The sequence below is a fragment of the Martes martes genome (assembly GCF_963455335.1).
Source record: "Martes martes genome assembly, chromosome: 7".
NCBI classification, from domain to species: domain Eukaryota; kingdom Metazoa; phylum Chordata; class Mammalia; order Carnivora; family Mustelidae; genus Martes; species Martes martes.
In genome coordinates this window covers 81,126,589-81,152,982 of record NC_137894.1, presented here as the reverse complement: position 1 = coordinate 81,152,982, position 26,394 = coordinate 81,126,589, and the positions used below count along the sequence as shown (strand labels likewise).

At 36.4% G+C, this 26,394-nt stretch overlaps 1 protein-coding gene across 1 annotated transcript in view; it reads right to left on the bottom strand.

Annotated features, from left to right (window-relative positions):
- AKAP6 (A-kinase anchoring protein 6) overlaps nt 1-26,394 on the bottom strand; it is a 368,170-nt gene that overhangs the window by 75,580 nt on the left and 266,196 nt on the right. Inside the window, exons 10-11 of the mRNA XM_080809066.1 lie at nt 13,864-14,010; nt 10,564-10,788 (exon numbers count right to left, since the gene is read on the bottom strand). Of these exons, the coding sequence (XP_080665192.1) occupies nt 10,564-10,788; nt 13,864-14,010 (372 nt within the window). The remainder of the gene's footprint in view (nt 1-10,563; nt 10,789-13,863; nt 14,011-26,394) is intronic.

The following is a 26,394-nucleotide window of genomic DNA, read 5'->3' as shown; positions in this document are numbered from 1 at the left end:
CAGGAAGAGAGGGACTCTTAATGGGAGAGAGTCTGGAGAAGGCCTTCTACTCTCACACCCCTACCAGCACAACAGTTCCCAAATCCTGTCACCTCTAACCCTGAAGTCTCTCTTAAATCCAGCCTCCTATCTTCCACTATAATTGTATTATTTCAAGTCCCCAGAACTTATCACCTAAGTTACAGAAGAGCTACCTTCTAATGGGACTTTCTCTCTCAAAGCTGATGGACACAACTCTGTAAGACCACTCTCCTGCTCTGGGATGCTGAAGATGCCCCTGATGAATGAGAAAAGTGTAGATTCCTTAGCTTGCTTACAACCTCACCTGAGAGTAGAGATGTAGGTACCCCATGCTTCGGTATTAATAAACAATTTGCTATCCCTTGTATATGGTCTATTTTTCTCATTCTGGGATTTAAATAAAACTAAGGGGAACTGAAATTTTCCATTTTCTTTTCGTCTGGGCCTGAAATATTTGTATAGGAAGCCACTTACAGAATCTCTCAGAGGATTTATCTTAACCCTTAGTTCCAGAAAACAAAATTCCCTACTTAAGAATAAAGAGCCACAGAAAGGAAGACACTGTAGTTCAAGGGAGGAGCCAATTTGAATACTCAAAGCAACAGACTAATAGATTCCTTTTGAAACAGAATTAATACAAGAAAAAAGAAAACCTTAGAAATTTTTAATCCATTTCTCAAAAATATGCACAAAAATACTGCATCCATAGCACTGAGGTAGGCACTTCTGAAAATGAAACAAATTAAGATTGGTAAAGATTGTACAAAGATGAAAAGAACTTTTGGTGAATTAAAGATTGCAATGAAGACAACCTACAAAATTAGGTACTACAAAACCAGAAAACCAGCTTGAAAATTCCACCAAAAGTCTCTGTTAAAGAAGGAGAAATAAAAATACACTTCTTTAAGTGAAGGAAAGATCTAGCTGACTCAATATGCATGGAATGATTTCTAAAAGGAGGGAACTAAATGTGTGGGCAAATTGTGATAATCAAACAGTAGGTAAAACTCTCTGATCAAAAGCAGAATTTCAGTTTTCAAAAACAATTAGGACTTACCAGGTTCCCAGCAAAAGAAATAAAAAGAGACCAACACCCACTCATATATAAGTGGAAAAACAATGGTACTATGTAGTAACTAAAATCAGACCTCTCTTTCATAACTATAAATTCTGAAAGAATCGCTGGCAGTTTTGATGGTCAAAGGTTATATTCCCCTTGGCAAAATTTTATACTCAGCCAAGCTGTTTACATGCAAGGTCAAGCAAAACACATTTTCAGACATGCAAAGGTTTGGAGGATATACTAAGAATGTACTTTTCCTATAAAAATTATTAGAAGACAATATAATAGTACTAAGAGTAATTTTTGTAAGAAAATGGAAAACCATGGTATAAAAAACTGATATTGAGCAATGAAATGAGTATTATAAAATGTTCTGAATTATTTTTCATATTCTTATGAAATATAATGCTAACATCAAAAGGAATTATTGCAAGTATGAGAAAGAATTTAATTAAGTTAGTAAATTAATAATAACATTAGCTAATAACTAAATCCAAGATTATAGTAACAAAAATGGAGAAACAGGGCAGAGGATGCAGAGAAGTCGATTTCTCATTTTAAAAGTGGCATCAGTAAAAAGTCAATGCATTGTTATTGGATATAAAGGATATGTTAAAAAATATTCCAATTTACTAGCGTAAAAATGAACAAAACAACATGTCTTACAGCAAAACGTTTAAACAAAACTACAGTGTAAGCTCCATGCATCACTAACACTCAGCCCAGTGCCTGCCACATGGTACGTTCCAAGAAATATTTACTGAATGAATAAATGAATGAACATGATGAAATAAAAGATCAGCAATCTTAATCAGAAACTAAATGGGAATGGGCTTAGTGTTTTTACTAAAAGATACAGACTTTCAGATTTCATTGGAATGTAATTTATAAAAAATTCACCTAAAACAATATGCTAAAAAACAGACAACAAAAATGACAGGCAAGGATATATTATGCTTTTAGATACATCATGAAGGACTTCAGGGCACCTAATACATGAGGAAGGAATAAAGTGAGGGAAGGGTCTCTGACTGTGGGGTCTCTGATTCATCCTCTTTGATTCAAACCTTCCATCTCTTCAACCTGGTCAATAATTTCATATATATATATGTGTGTGTGTGTGTGTGTGTGTGTGTGTATGTATATATGTATACACATACATATATATATATGTATATATATATTTTAAGATTTTATTTATTCATTTGAGGGAGAGAGAGCACATGAGCAGGAGGGAAAGGAAGAGGGGGAAGGAGAAGCAGACTCCCCACTGAGCAGGGAGCCTGATGTGGGGCTCAATCCCAGGACCTGGAGACCTGAGCAGAAGGCAGATGCTTAACCATCTGAGTCCCCACTGGTCATTAATTTTAACCAAGGGTTTTCTGTATTCCGCTTCTCACAGACCTATGCATTTGTTTGTCACCACCGTACCTGCATTTATTGGTATAGTTCTTTCTACTTTTAAGTCAACCAAGTCCCGAGATGTATAAAACAACTAAAACATATATATTCATGTTACCTGTGCCACCATTCTGACTGAAATTCATAACTAGGAAGACCTTTTCTTTCCCATTTTAGATGAGCTTCTCTATTCAAATTATAAAGATACTATAATGCTGGAAAGGAAATGGGTACAAAGACAAAGTTGGCTACTGTGGTGCCAAAGGCAATGAATGCTGGTTCAAAAGATGCCTTTGTCCTTCTGAAACACCATTCTCAATGAAGTAAAACATGACTCTGGGTACACTGAATTGACTATGTTTTGGAAGTTTTGTGCCACACTGAAAGTGTTGTTTAGATGAATTAAATGTCATCTATAACTAAATAAATTTATCAAAGGAAAAAGATGCCTACTACAAAGTCACAGAATCTAGAGGCAAAGGGAATCCTTTCAAACCAAAAACCTAATTTACAAATAAAGAATATCAGGCAAAAAGAATTATTTACCGAGATCACATAGCTGGAAATCCTAGATCATAATGTTGCCAACCAACGTGACCCAGTGAAGGTACTCAATAAATACTATTTATTGGTAAATTGTAAAAGAATAATGTACTAAAGTTACAGAAGAGGACTGACAACTCATTATGAACACGAAAAAAAGGAATTTTGCTTATCTCCTTAAATGGAGATCTAATTGTGTATGTAAAGCTGTAATCCAGGAAAAATAGGATGAAGATCTAAAGAGTGTTTACAAAAGATCACGGAGAAAGAAAATGGGAAAGAAGAGGGACTCTAAGTAACTATTTCGCCATCTTGTTCAAAAGCTGAAAAGTAGTCTGATGTAGAACCCACTTTTGATAAGCTGGGATCTGGTATACTGACTGCATCCTGAAAGAGCTGTCCTTTTCACAGGTGAGAGGGGAAACTTCATAAAGAATCTGACATGGGTCTATTTCACGAGATCATGACCTGAGCCACAAATCAAGAGTTGGACGCTTAACCAACTGAGCCACTAAGGCACCCCTATTATCTCCATTTTTAAGATGAGAAACCTAGGGCTTTAAGGAAGATCATGGATTAGAAATAGGTAGAATCACTATAAATCTAAGCATCTTGAACCCATTGGTGTAAACGTCCTCACTATTATGGGTCAGATGTATTGTTCCCATCCTATATTTAGATAAGTGAAGAGCATGGAGAAAAGTTTGCAATTCTGTTCTCCCAGTTTCTTCCTAATTTGAGTTTATTAACAATAAAAATAACACTTAAGTAATGTTAAGAAATCAATGAAGAATTAAGAATAGAAACAGTAATCACAGTGGTTTCAGAGACTAAATGCAGTTCTATTGATTTCCTAAGTAGCCTTTAAGTAAAGATGGGTGAGACCTCTCTCATCTTTCTAGATTAGCATTGCAGCCTTTAATTTCCATGAATCTGGTTTACCTGATAGTAGTTATACAAATGACACATATGAAATGAGTATACAGCTATGTCTTTGTATCCTCAACCCATTTCCCTTCATAGAAATCATGCAGCATCTTCTTCCAGTAAAAGGTTTGCTCAGAAAGAATTAGGCTTCTGTTGTTTCTTTTTATTTACTTTAAAAGGCTGTACTGGGACTGCCTATAAAAATTTCCCGTGGGTCTTCCCACCACCCCCAGATGGTAGTGTATATAACATTTATTTAACTCTATCTTTGAATTTAAACCTTAACCTAGTCAAAATTTTTAAAGGCAGTTCTAGATTGTATCCAGTTACTTAAAACTACTAAATTGTTAGATGATAGATTTTTTTACATACGGTGGAAAAAAAATATCTGATAAAAGTTTAATTCAGTATTTTCTTTTGATGAAATTACTTGGTTAACATAAAAACTTTTTTTAAAAAAATGTATCTAAGACATATAGAAAAGATTAAGTCCTGTCTGATGTTTGTTGATTTTGAAAGCATTTGCATGCTTTTGTCACAGCCAAACTGAATCACTGTAATTCTTTGCAGCTTTACCAACATCATCATTACAAAGTTTATAATGGCTTCAGGACACAGCAATGGGGATGATCCTGGAGCTGCAGGAACCACAGCTTCCTTTCACTTATTTCAAAACTTCCAAAATATTCTCTTCTGTCTTCCAACCTAATCTCCTTAAAAATGTGGGTTGTGAGGGACACAGGAAGTGTGATTATTTATGGTGGCATTTGAGATCGGTTAAAGTGGACATGGCAAATTCCCTCTAACTCTCTTGCCTGGATTGGACCAATTTTTTACTTTTGGAGATTACACAGTGAGATTTGGGAAAATATTTCCTCAAGCACGTAAACTGTGTTTAGCTCTTTTATTTACCTCCTTTTTAAAGAAAGTAAATTAGTGATATTCCTTTTCAGAGTGATTAGTTAGTAATGCTACACATTTGATAGTTAATTTGACTCTCTTTTAAAGACTCTACCCTAAATTTATGATTTCCAAGATTTAAAACATTGACTGGTGACTTCCTTCAGCTGGCTGTCAAGTATTCAGAAATGGGAAAAGAACAAGAGTAGGCTACCATTTAATGTGTTTTTCTCTTTTCAGAAATAGATCTTTGACCTGGGGACTGTTGGGTTTACAAAGTAGAGACCAATTCTGGGATAGACTTACTAGGCCTAACTATTGGCTCTGTCATTAACTACCTGAATGACCTCAAGCAAATTACTTCAATTTTCCCTGCCTCTGTTGTCTCATCCAGAGATACAGGATAATAAAATACCTGCCTCAGGATGGTGGTAAGAAATAAGCAAATGCAGGTAAAACACTTAGAAACTGTGAATGACATCCTATGAACACTTGGTAAGTATTAGTTGTCCTAGTTCAAATTGTTAAAGAACATTTCGTTCCTCCTACTGCAATTCTTGCATGGCCTCCTTTCTGAAAAGGAGATGTAGATGGTAGCCGTTCCCATGTTATGATAATTTTTGTAATCTAGAGCAGGGTCAGGGACCTAAAGCCTGAGGGCCAAATCTGGCCCACTGCCTGCTTTTGTAAATAGTTTTGTAAATTAGTTTTATTGAACAGACTATATTAATTCATTTACATATTACTGGTGGCTGCTTTTCCAAGACAGCAGCAGAGTTGAGTAATTGTGACAGAGATTGTATTATCTGGCCTTTTACAGAAAATGTTTGCCAACCCTTGATTTAGAGGACAACAAGGTTTCAATGTTTATTTTGAAGGATTGGTGAATGACTGGATGGGAGAATACTGGAATTTGAACCCAAAGACCATGGCTTTTGCTCTGTCTCTGATGCTAGTTGCTATGTGGATTCAAACAAGTCATGCTGAATGACCTCTCAAATTCATTATTTTTATGAATGATAAACTCAAAAGTTTGTCATTCATAAAAATAAATAAAAAGGGCCATAAGAAAGGAATCATAATTTTCACCTTACATAATTAGTGTAAAGTTTAAGTAGAATAGCTTGGGTAAAAGTGCTTGGTCCAATTTAAATTGCTAAGCAAATGTGGGGCATTAATCATTGCCAAGCTTACCAAATCTATTCCACTCATTCACCTTCTTGATGACAGAGCCTCTTGGCAGCTCTAAACTTGTCCTTCCCAGGCTGGTTCTGGGCCCAGTCCAGTGCCTCCCCCTCTTTGAGCTAGTATTGAATAATTTCTCCCCAATTTGAGTCTTTAGAATAACGAATTCAGTTATGGAATACAAGGAACGTATGATTAAGCAATTATTTTCTCTTTGAAGGATCATCATTAAAGAGTAGTGCTTTCCAGCCAAAGGCCTTAAAGCTGTGCATGCATGTGCGCGTACACACGCATGCGCGCATGCACACCCACACCCTCACCCCCCCCCACACACACACACAGCTCTAAGGGGCCCTTTGCCAGCTGACCTCATTAAATCTCTGACATGCTCTCCGCATTTGACTGTAATGGTTCATACCTTCATGAATCTCCCCATGCTGGGTTTTGACTCTTTCTTTCTTAGGTAGAATTTTGCCTTGTATCTCATCCCACATTTATCACACTTACTGCCTTTGAGAGATATAATACATTCCACAATTGCTTTTTCTCTTCTTCTGAATACTTGAGATCCTGACCTTTTTCTCATCCCAGACCAAACTCTAAGAAGGAAACAGTTGCGTCTACAAAGTGATGGGTTTTCCTCTTCATAAGCAGCACCCTCCCACCCCGTTTTCCTGGGCAATGCACTATAGCTTATCTGTCATTGCTCTGGGTGCTTATAAAAGAATTCATTCTGTTAAAAGCCCGAGATTTCAGAGAATGGAGAATCATAAAGCTAAGTCCTATGGATAGAGCCTGTCTTCAGTGTGACCAATGACAGTAGAAGACATTTGGGAACACACAAGAAGAAGAGAAATGTGCCAAAGAGTTCCATACTTAAGGTTCTTTAATAACTCCTATCTGAGGGTGCCTCAGTGGCTCAGGGGGTTAAGCCTCTGCCTTCGGCTCAGGTCATGATCTCAGGGTCCTGGGATCAAGTCCCGCATCAGGCTCTCTGTTTAGTGGGCAGCCGGCTTCCTTCTCTCTCCCTCTGCCTCTCTGCCTACCTGTGATTTCTCTCTGTCAAATAAATAAATAAAATCTTAAAAAAAAAAAACTCTTATCTGAGAGGCTTTATCACTTAGAAGGCAAAGGTTATCTGGTCTTTGGATTTGTGGTAAGTAAGAAGTTTTTATTCTGCATATGCTTATTATCAATTATGATTCTGGCAGGTTATAAACATTATGTTACATTATTATTATATTGCAAACATTTGGTTTAATTCATCCAATGAATGTGGTAATATACAGAATACTTGATTAATCATACACTAAGCACTAAAGAGTAAACAGCTCAGAAATATTTAAAATTCTGGCAAGGAAAGACATTTATTCCAACAGACAGGCGTAAAGCTTTCTTACAAAACAAAAAAGAAGTGCCATCATGCTGGGTCCACTTAGCTGATCTCATCAAACTCCTCAAGCTCAAACTTTAGAAGGGACTAAAGTTTCAAGAGATGCAGAAAAATTATCAGGGTGCCATAATCTCAAAAAAGTTTGAACATTTCAATTTAAAAAGTGGCACATGTCAAAGAAGATTACACTGATACAGTACAAAAATGTAAAATAAAAACACAAATATTTTCACCTCCAAAGAACTTCAGTAGCTAAATCTATTTGCTATTCTGGCCAAACTGCTGAAGATTGTGGCTGATAAACCAACCACAAAGACACAGTGACATTTAGTTCCATCCTGTTTTTCCCTTTGAGTCATCTGGCATTGAAGGGCATTCAGTAAATATCAATAAATATCAATTTTGCATAGTAGTTCAGAGGCTTTAGAGTCAGCCTAATTCCGTCTGACTTAAAACCTAATTCTACCATTCATATGTGGCCTTGGACACACAAAACTTAACCTCCATATGCCTGTTTCCATAGGAATATCCTGCAAAATCAAGATCTTTATACCAACTTCATAGGTTGCTATTAGCATTAAATGAGATATATGTATATATATGTATATCTATGATGGAATATCATACAATTGTCAAAATAATTGAATTACAGCCATACTCAAAGACATGAATGAATCTTGGCATTATAATATTAAATGAAAAAGGAAGTCTTAAAAGATAACATACAGCATGATTACCTTTTAACGAAGTTAAAAACAGCTAAAATCAAAAATATTCTTTCCTACCAAAAGAAAGCAAGGGCACAAAGAATATTGGGTTTATGATTATCTTAAGTGAGGAGAGGAGGGGATAGAATAAGGCTGGGAAACTATATGGGGAGGTAAACATTATCATCAAAGTCCAACCTTTTGGGGGGAGGGGTAGAACATTTCTGTATTTATTATATTATTTTAAAAACAGCTAAATATACAAGAGTGGGGTATAAAAGCAGTTAGTTCATAAATAGTGACATGGAAAACATAAAAATTCTCTAAGAAAAACACTCTTTGAAAAAAGAAATAAAATAGCAAAAAGCATGTGATAGTCTCTGGTACTTTTGAAATGAAAATTCTAGGATTATTTTTGGGCACTAAAATGCACATGGTAAATAATGAATTAGGTGTAGTGAATATTTCCATCGTGGCTAGAAAGTATTACCAAATGACTAGGACACCTAGGAACTATCTAATGATCTGGAAGGCTAGAGATTCCTCTCTGTCTCTCCCTCTTTCCCTGTTTCTGAAACTCTTAAATTTGCTTCTAGGATAGCTGAAAATCACGTTGATGACTCTATATAAAGCTAAAGCATAAAGCTAATGTCTTTTGGAAGCATCAGCAAAATTAATGCAGAACTGCTCCTTTTTCCATTTATAATAATAATAATAAAAGTGGAAGGGGGCTTGTTTTTAAATATCTATGAAATACGGTGGTAGGCAGGTATATAAATAATTATAGTAACAAACTTCTCATTATTATTTCCAATTATTATGTGACATTTTGGGATTTATAATATTAAGAGAGTTCTATCCCTTAAATGTACCATTATGAAAAGTAGAAATAATAATTTATGTATGTAAACTCATAACTGTGTGAGATAAATACTATCACTATCCCATTTTATAGATGAAGAAATTGAGACACCAAGGGATAATACAAGAAATATGACCAAGGTCACACATTTGTCTGGGGCCATTAACTGGTTCACTAAAGCTATGATATAGATACTATAGAGAAAAATATATTTCACATAATCCAGCCTAGTAATGACCAGGATGCTTTATAAGGTGCATGTAATGTTCAAATAACACAGTGTTCAAATACCTGAAGACTCCATCTCCCTGCAATGGGGGGTCAGGGCAAGACAAGTAGAGATGAAAAACAAACCTTCCAGGTATAAGATTTTAGTTAGGAAAACCCATTTGCCTTGGAAGAGGCTTTCATTTAATTTCCAAGTTTGGTCTTGTCAATTGAATGGCAGAAGAGGAGGTTTTCAACCAAAACAGTCCGCAGGTGTGTAATGCAGGCAGTTTATTGGGAAGTATTGTGGTCTTACCTTTGAGGGCTTCTCCTCTGGGGCTATGCAGGTGGGCAAGGTGAGCCTGTCTGTCTGGCAGATAGAAGGTGAACCGCATTTGACTGAATTCTCTGATCGATTGCTGGAAGATTGCAGGGCTGCAAGGGGATGGTGGGGCATGGGGTTGGGGACTGGGGGGCTGAATAAAATCTGGTCCTGGAAGACTTTGCAAAGAAACAGTTGCTTGGTCCTAAGAAATTCTTTCTTTCTTGGTTTTCACCTTTCTCCTCTTTGAGACCATTCATGCCAGAAGGTTTCTTGCCACCCAGTTCATATCCTATAATCCCAAAGCCTTGACTGACAACAGCCAGAGCCCAAATAGTCACCGCATTTACAGGAGGATTCAGGTAGTACAGGCTGGCGTAGGCAATAAAAGAAAATATTCGGATTCTAAACTGCTTTTCAGTAGATACGGTATAAACCGTGGAGACAAAGGGGTAAATGCTTCTTCGTGGACACACAGTGAATGCGCACACGCGGTTTGGCTGAAGTTGGTGCTTTCCAACGATGGAATGTGCCTGTCATGGAGGAACCTCTTACTTTATGTCTTCCCTTCGTAAGTAGTTGATTCTCTCTTACGTAAAAATTATGTTTCTTTTTGTTAGCACTAATGGTCTTCAATTAAATCACGTGCCTCTATCGTATCAATTTATGAAAGTATTTTTAGCCATATTATTTATGGAACATTTAGGTCTGCCTCTCAAAGTCCTCAGTAATCTTTAGTGTTTGCTGGTCTGCTTTTAATTTATCAAACCCTGCCTCCACAGGCGTTGCACAAAACACACAAGCAGCAGCGATCTCCCCTGTACAATGTGTGTTTGATAGGCTTAATGTTCATCTTTATACACACACAGACGTTGGCATACAAGAAATGTGGAGGGTGTCTATAAATCCAAGGAAACATTTAAGTGCACAGTGATACATAGATACATGGGTATCATACTTTATGTACTTGATAAATATTTCATCCCTACCATAAAGAAAGCTTTTTATCAACTTTGATTGTTTTTTTATTACCTTAAAGTATTGCAGTTGTTTCTCAGCATTCATTGTTCCTTCCTTTTCTTGTCTCAGGCAGGAATTGAAGATGAAAAGCTCTGTATCTCTTAGCCACCCTTTCAGTTCTTTGATCCTGACCTCCAGCTGCCTTACCAGGTTTCCGCTTTCGGGAGAGAGCAGGTCACGTGGACCAGACCCACTGTGTCCTGCCATTGTGTCCTGGATCTTCTGTCCGAGGGTTTTCTAACGCATCCGATGAAAAACAAACAAAAAACCACCAACAAGAAAACAAAAACATATATTAGCTTCAGTACCAAAAACGTACCACAGTTTGGTTAGCAGCAAGAGCCACCTGGAAGGTGTCCAGCTGCACCTGCCACCTCACAACGGACATTCAGTTCAGATGAGCTCACTGTTCCATTTAGGATTTTCGAATTCTTGAGCAGTGTGTGTTGTTCTGACTACCACTAGAGGCTTAAGAAGACCTCATTCACTTATAATTTCCTTTAACAGGAAGGAAAAGTTCACCATGGTCACTGATGAAAATTCATTTGAATTCTCATGACAGGAGTTTACAGTAAAATATTCTCTGCATAACATTTTCAGGAGATAGAAGTCTGAGTTTAATCAATATACTAAAGAGGCCAAGAGTAGATTGTGCATGGAGAATTAAATCCCCCCCCCTTTTTTTTTTGTTTCATAAAGTACAATTTTCCCCAACTATATGAATGAGGGCTGTTCAGAAGGGGTAGCTTCCTTGGTGCTGTTGTTGCATTTTACCTGACTTGGAAAATTGTTCAACCCCACAATTCTTCCCATTTTGCATTTCTGGATACTAGACTTCCTAGTATATGTGTCAAAGTAAGTCCCAATCCACTTAGAAGCCTTCTTAGATTAACCACTGTGGCATGAACGTGCAGTTGAGAGGGATTTTTTTTTTTTTTTTTTTTTTTTTGTGGAAAACACTCTGGAGAATCAGTAGGAGTTAATCTATAATGATGAATTAAACCTACAAAAATAAGCTTTAAAACACAAATAAAATTAAGTCAACAAACATTCATTTGCTGTGTAGTGTTCTGTAAATAGTATCTTTAGGAGATCATAACAGAAAAATAGCCTTTCTTGGCAACACCCTTGTATTTTCATGGTGCAAATATTGATAATTTGAAGACCCTCAGTGGAATCCAGATTTAGCTATTGTTTTTATGCTGTGACAAAAGTAGCAGCAGGAGGTGAAATCAATGCCCTTGGAGGGTAGGGTCACAAAAAAGAATTTATTGCCACTTTTTTGTTCTGGAACAGTTTGCAATCATAAATTCTTCATAAACAGAATACTTCAGAGAATGGTCCGTCTTCATAAATATACGACAGAGGACATCAATTTCATTTAATTCACAATTTGTGTCAGCACAGCAGATGCCAATGCCTGCCTTGATAGGGTTGTTTAATATGCAATTGAGACAGAGTAATATGCAGCACAGGGGACAAAATTTCACAGATTAAACTGTACGCACCACTGACATTTCATTCTAATGTATTTCCATTCCACACTGTTCACCTTAGATGAAAGTAATATTAAAAACCATATCCCTCTATTTTACTATTGTTAGAAGTTAAAATCCTTGTCTTTAAATTTTTTTCATGCCAATTAAAATGTAATCATGCCAATTAAAGCAGGATGCCTGATGGTGTTAGTGTGGCATAGGTTTTGTTAGAATTTTCCCTCCACCTTTCTCTCCCCCTGAATCATTACAAAACTCCGCATATTGTCCTCAAATGGTATTTTTGTCAAAATGGCAACCCTTTTTCAGGTATCTGACTCACAAAGGATAACTAAATACTCTGTCTCTTTTTGGGGGTGTTATGTTGATTTAAAATTTTTGTTGAGGAAGCAATATACACGACATTAAACAATTTTCACAAAAAGATGACTGTCAGTTACTTCTCAAATTAGGAATAGGTATGTGAAAATACAACACAAACTATTGCTCCTTCTATCAAGCACATAAAGTTGCTGATCTCATCTGTTTAGTGAAACAACCCTTTAAAAATGTCGTACGCTAACCACATTTCTCCTACAGGAGATCAATGAATTCTGTGGAATTCGGTAGGCTCCAATTTAAATCATCATATTATAAAGCGGAAGCCATTAATTACTATTAAAAAGTAATGCTAACAGTAGGCCAGAGGAAAAACTTTCAATGTTCTAAGTTACTTTGCACAAGGGTAGAGTGTCGTGAATTTAGATGAGAAAGCAAGGATTTAAACTTGCAGTTTTTTAATCACCTAGATTAAGTATGGCATAAACCGAACACTGGCATTCCTCCAAGTCATCAAGGTACACGGAGAGCTTTTTATTCAAAATATTTTTGGAGTATTATTTCTTTAAAATTAAAAAAAGGCAGGCAATAGAGGGCATGCAAAATTATGCTCCATAACTGACACCACCCATACTTTGCTGTTATAATTAATCATTTAAGTAATTGACAAATTTAGCTTACCCTTGATTTGAAGTGAAGGCAATTTAGGGGAGAAGTTGATGAAAAAATACGGTTTAACCTCTCTCTTTCAGCTGTCTTCCAACAAAAGGACGGCACTGTCTCCTGCACAGTGCCATCCTGGTCTCTGGTTAACAGAATCTCTATATTGCCTTTTTGCCAGATTCTTGCATCTCGGTCTTTGGCTGAGACCCAGCCCATCATTGCGTGAAATGAATTACACGAAACTTTTTTTTTTTTTTTTTTTTTTTTTTGCTTTTGTTAAAGTGAGCTGGAAATTGAGGCACAAAACAGAGGCTGATTTCATTCTGCAATTCAGATTTGGGTCAGATTTGCATCTTTGTTTTGGTGGCTTTAGTGTGACTTGAAAGCTGTAGTGACAACTCCACTTTTCATCTGAAGGGTACAGTAAATAGTTAAACAGTGGATGTCTCTAACATGTACCTTCAGAATAAATTCTATTAACATTCATTCAAGCATGACAGTCGGTGTATATCAGATATACTGTATTATAGTTGACTTGGTGCATACCCATAATACATGGCATATTTTACTTACTTTTCTATGTATTAAAGAACCAAAATTATTAAAATCTGAGAGGAGACAAGCTCAGAGTAAAAAAAATATATATATATATATCAACAGAAGAGGAAAAGCAGTGTTTTTCCCTCATAATAGCATAAATAGCTTGTTTGAAATGTAGGTAGTGAATTGAAAGAGAGAGATATTTGTGCTTCAAATTAGAAATCAGACAGATAGAGTACTTCACTACACAAAAAATGTACACATAACCTACAAACAGTAATAAAAATGCAAATACCCCAAGCAGTTCCCATTTTTCATTAATTGAATCCACTTTTTCAAGGAGATCATTTGGTAGTAAAACGCCACCTTTCTTCAGAGCTTCAACCTTACTAAGCAGCTCCGTCTTTTTCAGGTCCCTGATGGTCATTTCCACACTGTATCGCTAAAATGAGAAGAGAGAAGCAGAGATATCATTAGGGAGACAGGTGTTCTTAGAAAATCTTTGAGCACAGAGTTACTGATGCTCATGGCTCTTGAAAGTTTTTGTTTCCAATAAAATGTATGGGGAGGCTAAGCCTAAGTACCTTCAGAAGGTGAGGAATTTCACTGAAAACAGTTCAAATATATATATTCACACATACATAAACATTAAAGGTATTCCATTTAGTTGACTAAGATTTATGTCATTTTATTTTTTTTTTTGAAGATTTATTTATTTCATTTTATTTTGCGAGAGAGAGCAAGGAGGGGAAGGGCAGAGGGGGAGAATCTTTCAAGCAGACTCGCAGCTGAGCAAGAAGCCTGACTTGGGGCTCGATCCCACGACCCAGGAGATCATGAACCAAGCCAAAAGAGTCAGATGCTTAACTGACTGAGCCACCTTAACTGACTGATTTATATCATTTTAAAGTAAAGTTTACATAGACATTTGATCTTTAATGTAAAATATTCCACATAGGAAAATACCTGGTCCCGGGGGATTTAATATTACAGTTAATTTCAGTCACTCCAGAGTGCTCCAGAGTGCTGCCCACCTCTCATCTCTGCCCCACAAAGGACTGGTAGTATAGGGTAGTACAAATAAAAAGATCCCCCAAGATTGTGTGACCTTCATCCTGCATTCTCAGTGAACACTTGCCCCCCCCCCCCAATTTTTCTTTTATTTAAAAACTCTGTGGGCTTGATAAGAGGTACATACAGAGGAAAAAAAGAGCAAACCAGTGCTTTGGAAATGGTTACAAATCTATGCTTCTTTATTGATGACCATAAAATGTCCCCAAACATCACAACTGACTACAGACACTTTTCCCCCAATATACATTGTATTCTAACAAACTGCCAGGTGAGTCTCTGCCAAAAGATGTTTTGCTAGAGATAATCTAAGTGCTGTTTAATATGGCACTTAATATAGTGATTCTCTTCAAATAACTCTGGATGACTTCATAGTTAGAAAGCCTTATATTACGAATAGCTATACATGACTGTGGCTGTATTTTTAAAAATGTACTACACAGAAAATCACCTGTGAGTAGAAAACTAGATTCTGGTTAAAATATTACACATATTTTATAACTTTTTAGCACATTTCCAAAATATCATGGCAATCTCCCCCCTTTTTTTTTGAGGTGCGTAAATTGGGCCACTGAGGCCCTTGGTAGTATAGCTTCATTGCTCTAACTGAGCCAGGATGAGCACATTATCAGATCTGATCAGAAAAGCTTTTGTCTGGGCAAAGCAGCAAATTAGCCAAGTTCAAAACAGGTCCAGGCATGTTATTCACTCTGAAAACACGATATTCTATAAGATCCCAAACTAAAATACAATTGGAAGCAGCTTAAAGGAATAGAAGGTGTGAGCTCCTTGTTTCAGTAGTAGATCCTCTAAAAGTATGCGTATGTTTGCATACTTTTACTTTCCGATTTTAATCTTCCATTTACACTAAACATGCACATCATTTGTATTATGTAAACTTCTCCAAATGTTAGTCATTTGTGGATCACAGAACAAAATCTTTCAAATGAGGTGATTTAAAGCATTTCATAGTATTAATGAATGTTGATCAGGGTGTCAAAGTGCCCAAAATTACATGAATATGCATAATGAAAAAAATCAAGAATTGTTTTAGAGCTCCTCCAGAATTTGACCCGTGATACATGGAAGATTCTGATTGCATTTTCTAATGCCAGGCGATTACCAGGACCCTGTCACTCCAATATTTAAAAAACACACAGGCCACTGGAGTTTTCTGGACAAAAGACTCAACAAGTACTCTAGAAACCTAGATAGTGTTTTATTTATCAGAGTGATGATTGAGGAGAGGGCAATCTGCTTTCTGTAATCAGATTCCCATCTAAAGATGATGCTGCTGACAAAGATTTACATAATTAATCTGGTAAGACTTCTTTGACATAATATTGGGGAAACCAGCATTTCAGGCAGGCAGAAGAATCCTATTCAAATCTTTTGCTTATGCCACGTGCACTGACAGAAGGAGTCCTCAGGCTGTGCCACCTGGGAGCAGCCTCAACCAGTTATCACTGTCACTTATGACAAGCCCATCCCCTCTCTTTACCCCAACTTTTAACGGCTCCCACACAGCGGATCAGTCAAGGCAGAGAACAGTTTAGATTTGTCCCATAAAAATGATAATCTTGTAATAATAAAAAATATAAAAAGCAATTAATTTAATTTTAGACATAATAAAATAACTTTCTCTAAGAAACGTGGTACAAGTAAGTAGTCCCTACAACAGCTATTATAAAAGATTATTACACTAAAAACCCTTGTATTTATGTATGCTCCCTGTCGTGTCACCATGTAACCTACTGTATAAATAGCTTGATTAAAGATGTGATTGATGGACAATGCCTTCAAACTATGAAAGCTAAGAGAATCCAGCTAATTGTTAGGTATGTTGGTATGTGCACAAGAGCTACTTGAATGTCATGTAATTTAAGGCAAAAATATTGATTTTAATTTTTGAGGCACTCCGAAGGTTGAATCTGATACGATCTAGGACCTCAAGTCGCATATGGATGTAACGATGCCAGAGGGTCGTTTTTGTTGAGGCTCAAGACATGTCGCTCTTCTCTCTTCAACATCTTTTCATAGCCTTAGATGGGGAGAATCAACTGCCAGCTCCATCAGTTCTCAGTCATCCTATCAAGTAGGCTACTTTCTCCTGTGGTGAGAGGATAATTTAATCTTCATATTCATTTCACCCACAGCAGTAAGTGAGCAGAGGCTGCCCCATTGTGTCCTAGAGTCTGGGGATATTATGATAGAGACTACTCTTCAATAGCCAAAAATGAGATTAACAAAGTTAAAGTCAGATGGCTTTTCTTGAGTGCTAAGGTAAATAAGCATCCCGTATTTAATTTCCCCACAGCACCTGCTGTGGGCCTCTCTGTCTAGTCAAAAATAAAATATATTCTATTGAAAGGGCATATTTACATTATTGAGTGTATTTGCTTGGCCAATTCAATTTTGACTAATGAAGCCTCCTAATAGATACATGAATGATCTAAATTAAAGATGCAGGCCCCTCCTACCCTAAATGCCACTCCTGTATGTATGGAAGGTATATAAGAAAACTTTAAAAACAAAGTTAAAAATAACCACAAACACTAGCCTGCTGTTTCAATAAAAAATTAAAGAAGTTTTTAGAAATCTTTATTCATTGCTTACTTTTTATAAAAACACAAGTGCTAAAATTGAATTATAAAACAAAGCCTGTAAAAACAGGGATTTCTGAAGTAAATATAATTAGAAATGCATAAAGACTTGATTGAGATAACTTTTTTGACAGTTATGCTAAGAGTTCTTTTCCCTCCTAAAATCTTTTTTTTTTTTTTTTTGTTAAAAATCACACCAAAAATTCTGCCCAAATGGAGACTGGAACAATGCCTTGAAACAGTGTTAATTGTCACCATGGAAACCAGAAGAATAAGCCATTTTGAAACTGGTATAGAAGGCACACATTGAGCAACTCAAGCATTTTTCTGCCTCCCTCAATGTTAAAGAACAAGATGCCTTGTCACTGTGAGGTCAGAGAAAGAAAGCATCATGAAAGGGTTGTAGATGCTCACTGTCTGGTAAATAAAAAAAAAATAGAAAATAAACTACATACAGCTAATGCTATAAGACTCTACCCAGTGAATCTTTTTGAAATAGAAAGATCATCAAAAGATGGCCAGGATGGGGGGATGGATTCCACCTAAGCAAAACTTCAGGGCTATATTATGTGAACCTTGCCCCCAAAGCTCCCTGGGAATTCTGCTGTTGTAATAAAACTTCAGAAGAGGAAAGAAAAAAGGCAGCATGATGGAATTCAAAATAATGCTCTAAAAGCACACAGAGAGATTAAGACATCCATTGTAAGACTTTTGTATGGTGCTTCTGTTGGTTATGCTGAAAAGAGACCAGACATTGCTGAGCAGAGAGTGAAGTTTGGGCTACGAGAAACACAAGAATTAAACCAAAGAATTTTCTTGATTATTAGAATAGGGCTGTCCGAGTCCGTGTCTTTAGGGTTGGAGCATTTACATCTTAAGCCATATTTTTGAGCTTTATGTGACTTTCTATTAGGAAGAGTTAAGGCAAGGAGAATGATTTAGTTATTAGAATAACAAGTTTGAGTATTTTTCCCAGGGCAAAGTAATACCACAAACACCTGTGTATCCAGCGTAATCCCCTTTTCTCGAAAACTCACAACAGAAAGAGAAAATACAGCGAGGAGGAAAAATTGTATTTTAGCCTATTTACCAGAAAGCGTATGCTAGGAATACACCAGAACACCAAACTACTGGTAAAACTATACGTGAAAATACGCATTTTTGCACAAAATTACAGAGATGCGTCTGTCTGTGACTCCCGTATTGTGCTTTCTGGCTAGTGTTTGCCCTCCTCATGCGAGGCTTCATGGTGGCCCCTCAGCAAGTCCATGCCTAATGCCATTCAGTGGCGAACAAAGAGTCTTTTTACATGAAAGTCCAGGGTCCACGGCTCAGCTGTACATGCCCCCGAGTGCAGGAATCTGCTAGAGGCCAGCGCCGTCCCTGCAGCAGCTCGGGCGCTGCCCCCTTTTCCAGAACACCAGTGTCCAGCCCCTCACAATGCGTGAGTTTCACATGGAGCCAATATCACCACCACTTCAGGAAGATGTGCAAGATGGAAGAGGGCTCAAGCCCAAGACAAATAATAGTCGTTATCTCTTGCAAACTCTTTGTATTTTACCATTAGCAATTTATGGCGAATAATCGCACAGTGAAATTATAAAGACTCCTACAATTGTCCTTGTAAATTAATAATAGGCTTTCTTGATTGGGATAAATTTGCTGCTGAGCCTTTGGAAAAATTAAAAAGTGCAATGTCATTTAAAATTGCCAGAACTCGCACAGCAAATTACATCTGAGGTTAAGAATTGAGTTTTACCCCCTCTTCCAGCTTATTCCATTTGCATGATCTGGAAATCACATTACATTGGCCATGTATTGTTAATTGGACATAGATTGCATTATCTTTAATATAAATCAAACTACAAATATTAAAATGAATTGCAAATTCCCTAATAGAAGATCATAAAACAATCTTTTTTAAAGTATCTCCCATTAATAATTTAATTCCAATTATATCACCCAGAAAACTTAAGTAGGAAACCTGGCAACTTATTTCTCCAATCATTTCTTTTACATAACAAATACCTAAGCCTTTGAAAATAAATACCCAGGGCAAAATTCATTGTCATAGAAGAAAAATAAAAACACCAAGAACTGAAAACTTTCATTCTGATTTCATGTAAAATACTGCATAAGAACCCCCAGCCTGCCTGTCTCGTCCCTTCCCCACCTATGTCAAGGGTCAGAAAGAAGTCTCCACAGAGAAGATCTAACTAAGTTCCTAGAACTATTGTAATCTTACTCTCAAAAATTATAAAATTGATTATTATTCTTTTATTTATTTTTTAAAAGGTTCTCTAGCCCCTCCGATTTCCCTATAAATCTGCTATCTTTCTGAAGCCTTTGCATGGCCTTTAATGAGTTTATATTAAATATTTAATACTGTTTAGGGCATATCCACTACTACCCAAAACAGTTATATTCCCAGCAGTCCCACTGTTTCAGGCAGAGGACTTGATTGATCCTCCTAGCCTGAATTGAGTAGAATGAAAAGAAGCAGTTGGAAAATAGCAGCAATCATTTAATGCAGATGACCTCTGACAGCCTCGCAGCTCTTCTATCTGAACAGAAATTTGCATGGGGTCTCTGTGCAGAGGAACAATGTAACCTAAATGGTAGACAATCTTTATTCTAATGAAGTGGGTGTCAAGGTCAATGTAAAACTGCAATGATAAATGGTGCACCACTAGGCAAGAGAAGTTGCATAGGCATTGTAGTGCTTTCACATTAATTGAAGACTGAAATGCACTGCGTGAAAAGCACAAGCCTCTCTTTTCACCATAATGTGTTAATGCGCCAATGCCGAAATGATTTCTTCAAGATGTTTGCCTGTTGACACGTATCTTATTGCAAAAATAACGCAAATGTGGGATTATGGCAAAAAATGGACATTTTTAGAATTTAGCTTTTTCCTGGAACAGAATTACGAAAACCTAAATAAAACGTCCCCAAACAACGTCCTGACACCTAATGTAATTCCTTTGATCCCCTTTTCTTTTCTTTTTCTATTTAGACCTGTCTTTAATTAGTTTCAACCAGGCAACCTTTATGGACCCCTTCGCTGGGTACTTTCATACTGAGCTAACTGTAAAAGAGTACCAAAGAGAGGAGAATCATTCAAATATTATTTTTTCTTCTCACTTCTAAGTTTTCTGCTTAATCTGCAGTTAAGATCTTCAGGTATTGTTTGTCCTGAGTGAAAATGTAGGAAAAGCCTATGGTTTGTAAAAGAAAATAACTATTTTCTAGTGTGAGAACTAGAAAACTATAATCTGGCCATTTGACATTGCCAAAATGACTATACAGCAATAATTACACCATTTCTTCAGTTGATTTAGCAATTTTGTGGCAGCCAATTTTTTTCCGTTATATAAAAATAAGGACTGTAAGCTGCTTTAAAAAAAAAAAAAATCCTGATCTACTTAAGCCTGTCTAGGGGACATTGTTTGCTAATACACTCATTAGCAACCAAGCATTTTAACTTCATCAATTAAACAGGAAATGGAGTTGCACCATTAGTTTCACAATTTGCTAAAATACTGATAAGAGCGTATTACGAACCATTTGAGAAACATTTTCAGGCTCAACCCATAATATGTCATAAACTCCATGCATTTTTAAGGTTGACTTTTTTTTTTTTTTTCCTGATTCCGGTAGATGTAGCCACCTTTCTAACACTAAGCTTCCTGCTACAAATAGATTTTTAACAATGGAATTACAGTTATACTAGTCAGGAACAGTGAGCAGGTCTTTCGGTCTGTAGTCTTGGTGCCTAGGAGGGCTATTAGTATGATTTACTAGAAAATAAATGATATTGCTGGTTTGCAATTCTGAGGGAAAACAAAGTGTTTCAAATAGAATTTAAAATTCCTTAAATGGCAACTCAGAGGGAAAAAAATCTCAATATGAAGGAGGATAGTGAAAAAGAAAAAAAAGTTACTGATGAAACTGTTTAAAAAACTGTACAGCTTCATCTGTGTGTGATTTGTCAGGTCTGAAGCTTTGACGTGCCCAAGGGGCAGACCCCAGCGGGGAGTAGGCTGCCGAGCTAAATAGCTGTGAAAGAAGTCTTAATGTAGGATGGAATTCAAACTAACCTTGACATGACCTCGGGAAAAATATGCAAAAAGTAAAATGAATGCACTCTGCAAGATACATCCTAATTTTGTGGTGGAGCTGGTTAGTTTTACAAACATAACTGAGACCTTAAAAGAAAAATAGAAAGCTAGTAAAAGGGGAAAACTTTGGAATTCAGGCAAAAAACGTAAGCAAGCATGATGTGTTACTGTGAAGGCATGTGAACCATTTGGAAAGAATCCAAATAAAAACCCACACCGAACAATATTGTTGTCAGCCTGTCTATTCAGGAAAATTGTTTTTTTTTTTTTTTTTTTTAGGTTGAATATAAATGACACAAAGCCAAGATTACATCACTGCATTACAAAGTCTGTTGTGGTTTTTAGCTGAACAAGCCCCATGGATCTATTGGTTTAGGACAGTAATTCAGTAAGGAGGTTTTAATGTGTTATTTTTCCTCCAGTGACAATAAAAAATAGAGGAATTTAGGGAAGAAATACTGCGGGTGCTCTCTAGTCCATCTCTTGCTTTTGGTCTGTATTTGATAAGCCAAGCTCACGTTTTAGTTGACGCATTGAGTCTTGATTTGACTTTATTATAAATTTTGCCTGTTTTGAAGTGATCGGCTTAGGAGGAAGGCATTTGTTCTAGCTCCTCGGCCAAGAACTGGCTAACTCATTGGATATATGGAAATTTTAATTGACTGTCAACTTGTGTAGAAATTCAATCCTATTACCTTCTCAATGCAATTTTGTAGCAATACCAGTTATTTACTACACTACTAACCAGATTTTAAACATAATTAAATTGCTAAGAACAGACACCCAAAATCTAATGACTTAAATCCCTACAGCAAGGATATGAATTCCTAGATCAGGTATATTCGATTTTCATAAGCATAAAGTGAGCAGAAGGATGCAATCATTTAGTAGCACAGAAGTACAAGTTTTCCTGAGAACCTGTTGAACAAATTATGTAAAGATGATGGTTTCATGGGTATGTTACACCACAGGGCTCTTTTTCGGTCTAGTCTTATTTGATATTTTTATTAATGATACATAGAAGTAAAATATGTTTATGGCATGTTGATTGGAATGCCAGATTATACTAATCACAATGATCAATAAAGAATAATAAATATTTTAGTTCAGAGAGCAGGAATTCAAATACACACAAGGTAGCGGTGTATTCGCAAACTGGCTCTCTGCGGGGAAAAGAAAAAGAAAAAAAAAGCCCTGATTTGTAGGGTTTCCTGATTTCCCTGGTATAAATACTCCCACCATGGCAGATTCCAAACTACCAAAGGTTGCTATTGCCAACAAAATTCCTTAATATTTAACAATCAGTTCTTCTGACCCAGTACTAGCTAGATCCAGTATCCTATGGCCTGGCAGCTGGTGGAAAGAAGGTGAGTTGAGCACAGATGAGTCATCTTCTTTCATACTCTAATTGTTGCTAATGTCTTGGAAAAAGAGAGCTATTTTCTCTACTAAAAGAAAAACAATGCAAAAATATGAGGATTACTAACATTTGATCCCAGGGAAGGGGAAAAAGGAAGAAGTAGTGTGGATTGTGGAGGGTAGGAAAACACAAGTTCCATCCAAAAGGGGCAACCACTACCCAGCTCTGCCAACTGTTCCTATGTTGAGAATATGGCTTCAAGATGGCTTCTGTATGAACAGGATAAATGTTTAAGAGAAGACAGAAATATATATTTTCATGTGAAATCTCCTCATTTTTATACATTGAATTAAAACTTTTTAACACTGTACAGGCCAAACTGTGCCTCTGAGTGGGATCTGATTCATAGGCAACTGCTTCACAATGTTTATTTATGATGATACTATACTCCAAAGAGAACACAACATGCTAGCATAGTAGATTAAATCTAAATGGGAGATACGAGACAAGTCAAGCCTGAGATAATAACCTCCCACCAATAAAAAAATAAAAATACAAAAACTGCATAAACAATAGAAGTAAGGAGGTTTCAACTGTCTTTAGATTCAATGAGTCAACAGACAGTGGAAGGTAAATATAAAAAAGGAAGTATGATCTGAGACAAACATAGGGTTATAAATAAGAAAAGCAACCCATCAGTTTGATGGTGACTTATTAAGCTCAAACCTGCAGTCCTTGTTCTGGTTGGGTTTCATTTTCCAAGCAGGGCTTAGACAATGTCTAAAATGTCCAAAGGAGAGCACTCAAAGAAGGCAGAATATTCAATGCTTCTCTGAGGAGCAAGCTGTTGAAGGAGCTGAAGATACTCAGCCAAGGGTAAGTAAGAGTTGAAGATGAGAGAAGAGAGGGAAGGACAAGTTAGTAGACTTGGAAAATTAGAGGGCTTTCAATAGAAGAATATTAATTTCTTTCATCAGAGGTCAGGCATGGGATCAAAGGCTGAAGAATAAGTAGGAGCGGAGCTTGGGCGAGAGGGAGTTCCCACTTACCAAGGGTATGCAGATAGAGACCAGAAATGTCCTTGATAGGGAGATTTTATGACATAATGAGGCACTGAATGAGGGCTGGCCTAGAAAATAAAGTCTAAAGTTCCTCTCTATTTTAGAAAGTTGAGCTCTTTTCTCACATTGCCAAATCAGCCATCATGATGATATTATTCTGTGTATAGGAGGGATGCCAAGACCAAAACACAAGAAGATAAGGAGAAGACACCACTTACTAGAACAAGACTCACGTATAAGATTCACATGTAGAGAAACCTAGGAGAACAACAAGGGAGCAGAGATACAACCACATAAAATGTAAGCTATTCAATCAGAGCTCAAGATGGGACATGGAAAATCCGAAGAAAAGATAATGTTAAATAAAAATCCTCAAATCATCTTCAATCTGTACTTCTTTAGAAAAGCATTTCATTGAATTTGAGATAGTAAATGAAACCTTTTGGGTCCTTTTTTTGGTAAACATTTTACGGGAAACTTCAATAGAATTTATGCAGTTAAGTCCATATTTCAACAAGGTCTTTCCTGTAGATTTGTTTTAAAGATATAAACTTCACAAATGGCACTCTCAAAAATTTTCTTCCATCGATACAGAACTTTCTCCAACAGATTGTAGAAATGTGTTATAACCCTTGCTGCCAGCAGTGTGGGCATAATGGCAATTTCTCCTCCATGCTATGAAACTTCATGGTTGTGCTATATTATGTTGAAAATCTGCACATCTCAATGGGTTTTCTGTGCATTCCAATGCACTTCAGTGACGATGTGGATCATTGCCATAATACATCATGACTGTTCTAATTATGGTTTCATTATGATGCACCATATCAGGGCTGTCGTAATGTCATGTCAGCACATAGTAAGAATAGTTATGCAATTATGTAATATCTGTTAGAGTATGTAATGTAGGATGGAAAAAAGACACAAGGAGCAGCAATTAATGTAATGGAAACTCAGTTTTCTCTTTTAAAAAAGTTTCCAATTTAAAAGTATTATTTCTTCTGCTTTCCATCCTCTGACCTAAACAAATGCCTTGAAACACATCTATTTTTGTTTCATTGGGCACTACTTTATAATCTGTTGGATTTTTTTTTAAATAAAGCAAAATAAGATGAGAAAAAGGAAATTCCTGACTTTAGCTGTTCTCCACATGTCACAGAAGAATGAGATTTACCTACAATATACTACAAGAAATCCCATAAAAATCTGAGTGTAGTAAATTAAAGTCCACTGAAGGCTTACTATTATGCAAACTTCAAAGACGGTGTCACATTCTTCTCTTTTCCTTGATCTCTTGTGTAGACACAGAACTTCTTACTTTACCCCTTAAAACTTGATCAGCTATATCTTAGATAAACTCTGATCATGAAATGAAATAAAGCATTGATATCCCTATTTGCTTCCCTAAATTATGACCATAAATATACACTTGCCTTTAGCCTTGCTGCCAAAATATGCCCAAATATGTATAAAAACAGAAATCTTATTATCTATCTCATATTTGAAGAATAAACTCTCAAAGGATGAGGGCTATTCCATTTCTGGCCAATCATGGAGTACCTTGAATATTTGAGGTCTTCAGTAAACACTGAATCAATGAGTACTTTTTCAAACTAAGCATCATATGAATTGCTGTTTGTTGTTTTAATATACAACCATGGGAGAATTTATATATCAAAGCTTACCCCATATCTCTATAGCTGAATTATAGGCTTCTTCAATGCAAGTATTTATAATAGAAATGCTGATGAAGCCTAAACCATGGACATATACAGTTGTGCAGCAGCAGCCATTTCAAATATAGATATATTTTTAGCATTAGGAGGCACCAAGTTTGTTTAAATCTGGACTTTTTTTTTTTTTTTTTTACAATTGCAAGTAATGTTAATAGCACACTGTAAATGTTAAGGCTAAGTGTGCAATGTCAAAATAGATTGAATCTCTCTGAAAATTGGAAATTCAGGCTTTTCAAACGTAATCCAGATGTTTGGCTTTTATTCAGATTTCAAGAAAGAGGGAACTAATATGATATAAAATTCATACATGCATATTTCATTAGTGCCTTTTGTATCGCTGAATTAAACATTCTGAAACGTGCTTTTCCCAAATCACAGAGTTTTAAACCAAAGCAGTTGCCAAGATGTTGCGCACCTCAAAAATAATGCCAAATTAATTTCATAAGGAAGAGACTATATATTTCTCATGTTAATGCTGTTGATAATGTTTCTTCAAGGAGAGTATCTTGCTTTCTCTTTGAGGATGACAAGAAAAATGAGAGGTAGAGCGCTGCAGCCATTGTAGTTTATCAAAAAGATTGCTGCAGAACACGGTGACTTCGGAAATCTACGAGAATCAGTGGTCTAAATGAAGGCTGGAAGCACTACCCTTCCCCCCATACTGTCATTATCAAAAGCTATCTTTTCAAGTTTAGTGCACATGGCATTCTTCAGGGACTATGGACACCAGCACTGAGAAACTCACCATGATTATCCAGAACTCACCATGTCTTAGGTTTTTTGTGTTGTTTTTTTTTTTTAAAGATTTTATTTATTTATTTGACAGACAGAGTCACAAGTAGGCGGAGAAGCAGGCAGAGAGAGGAGGAAGCAG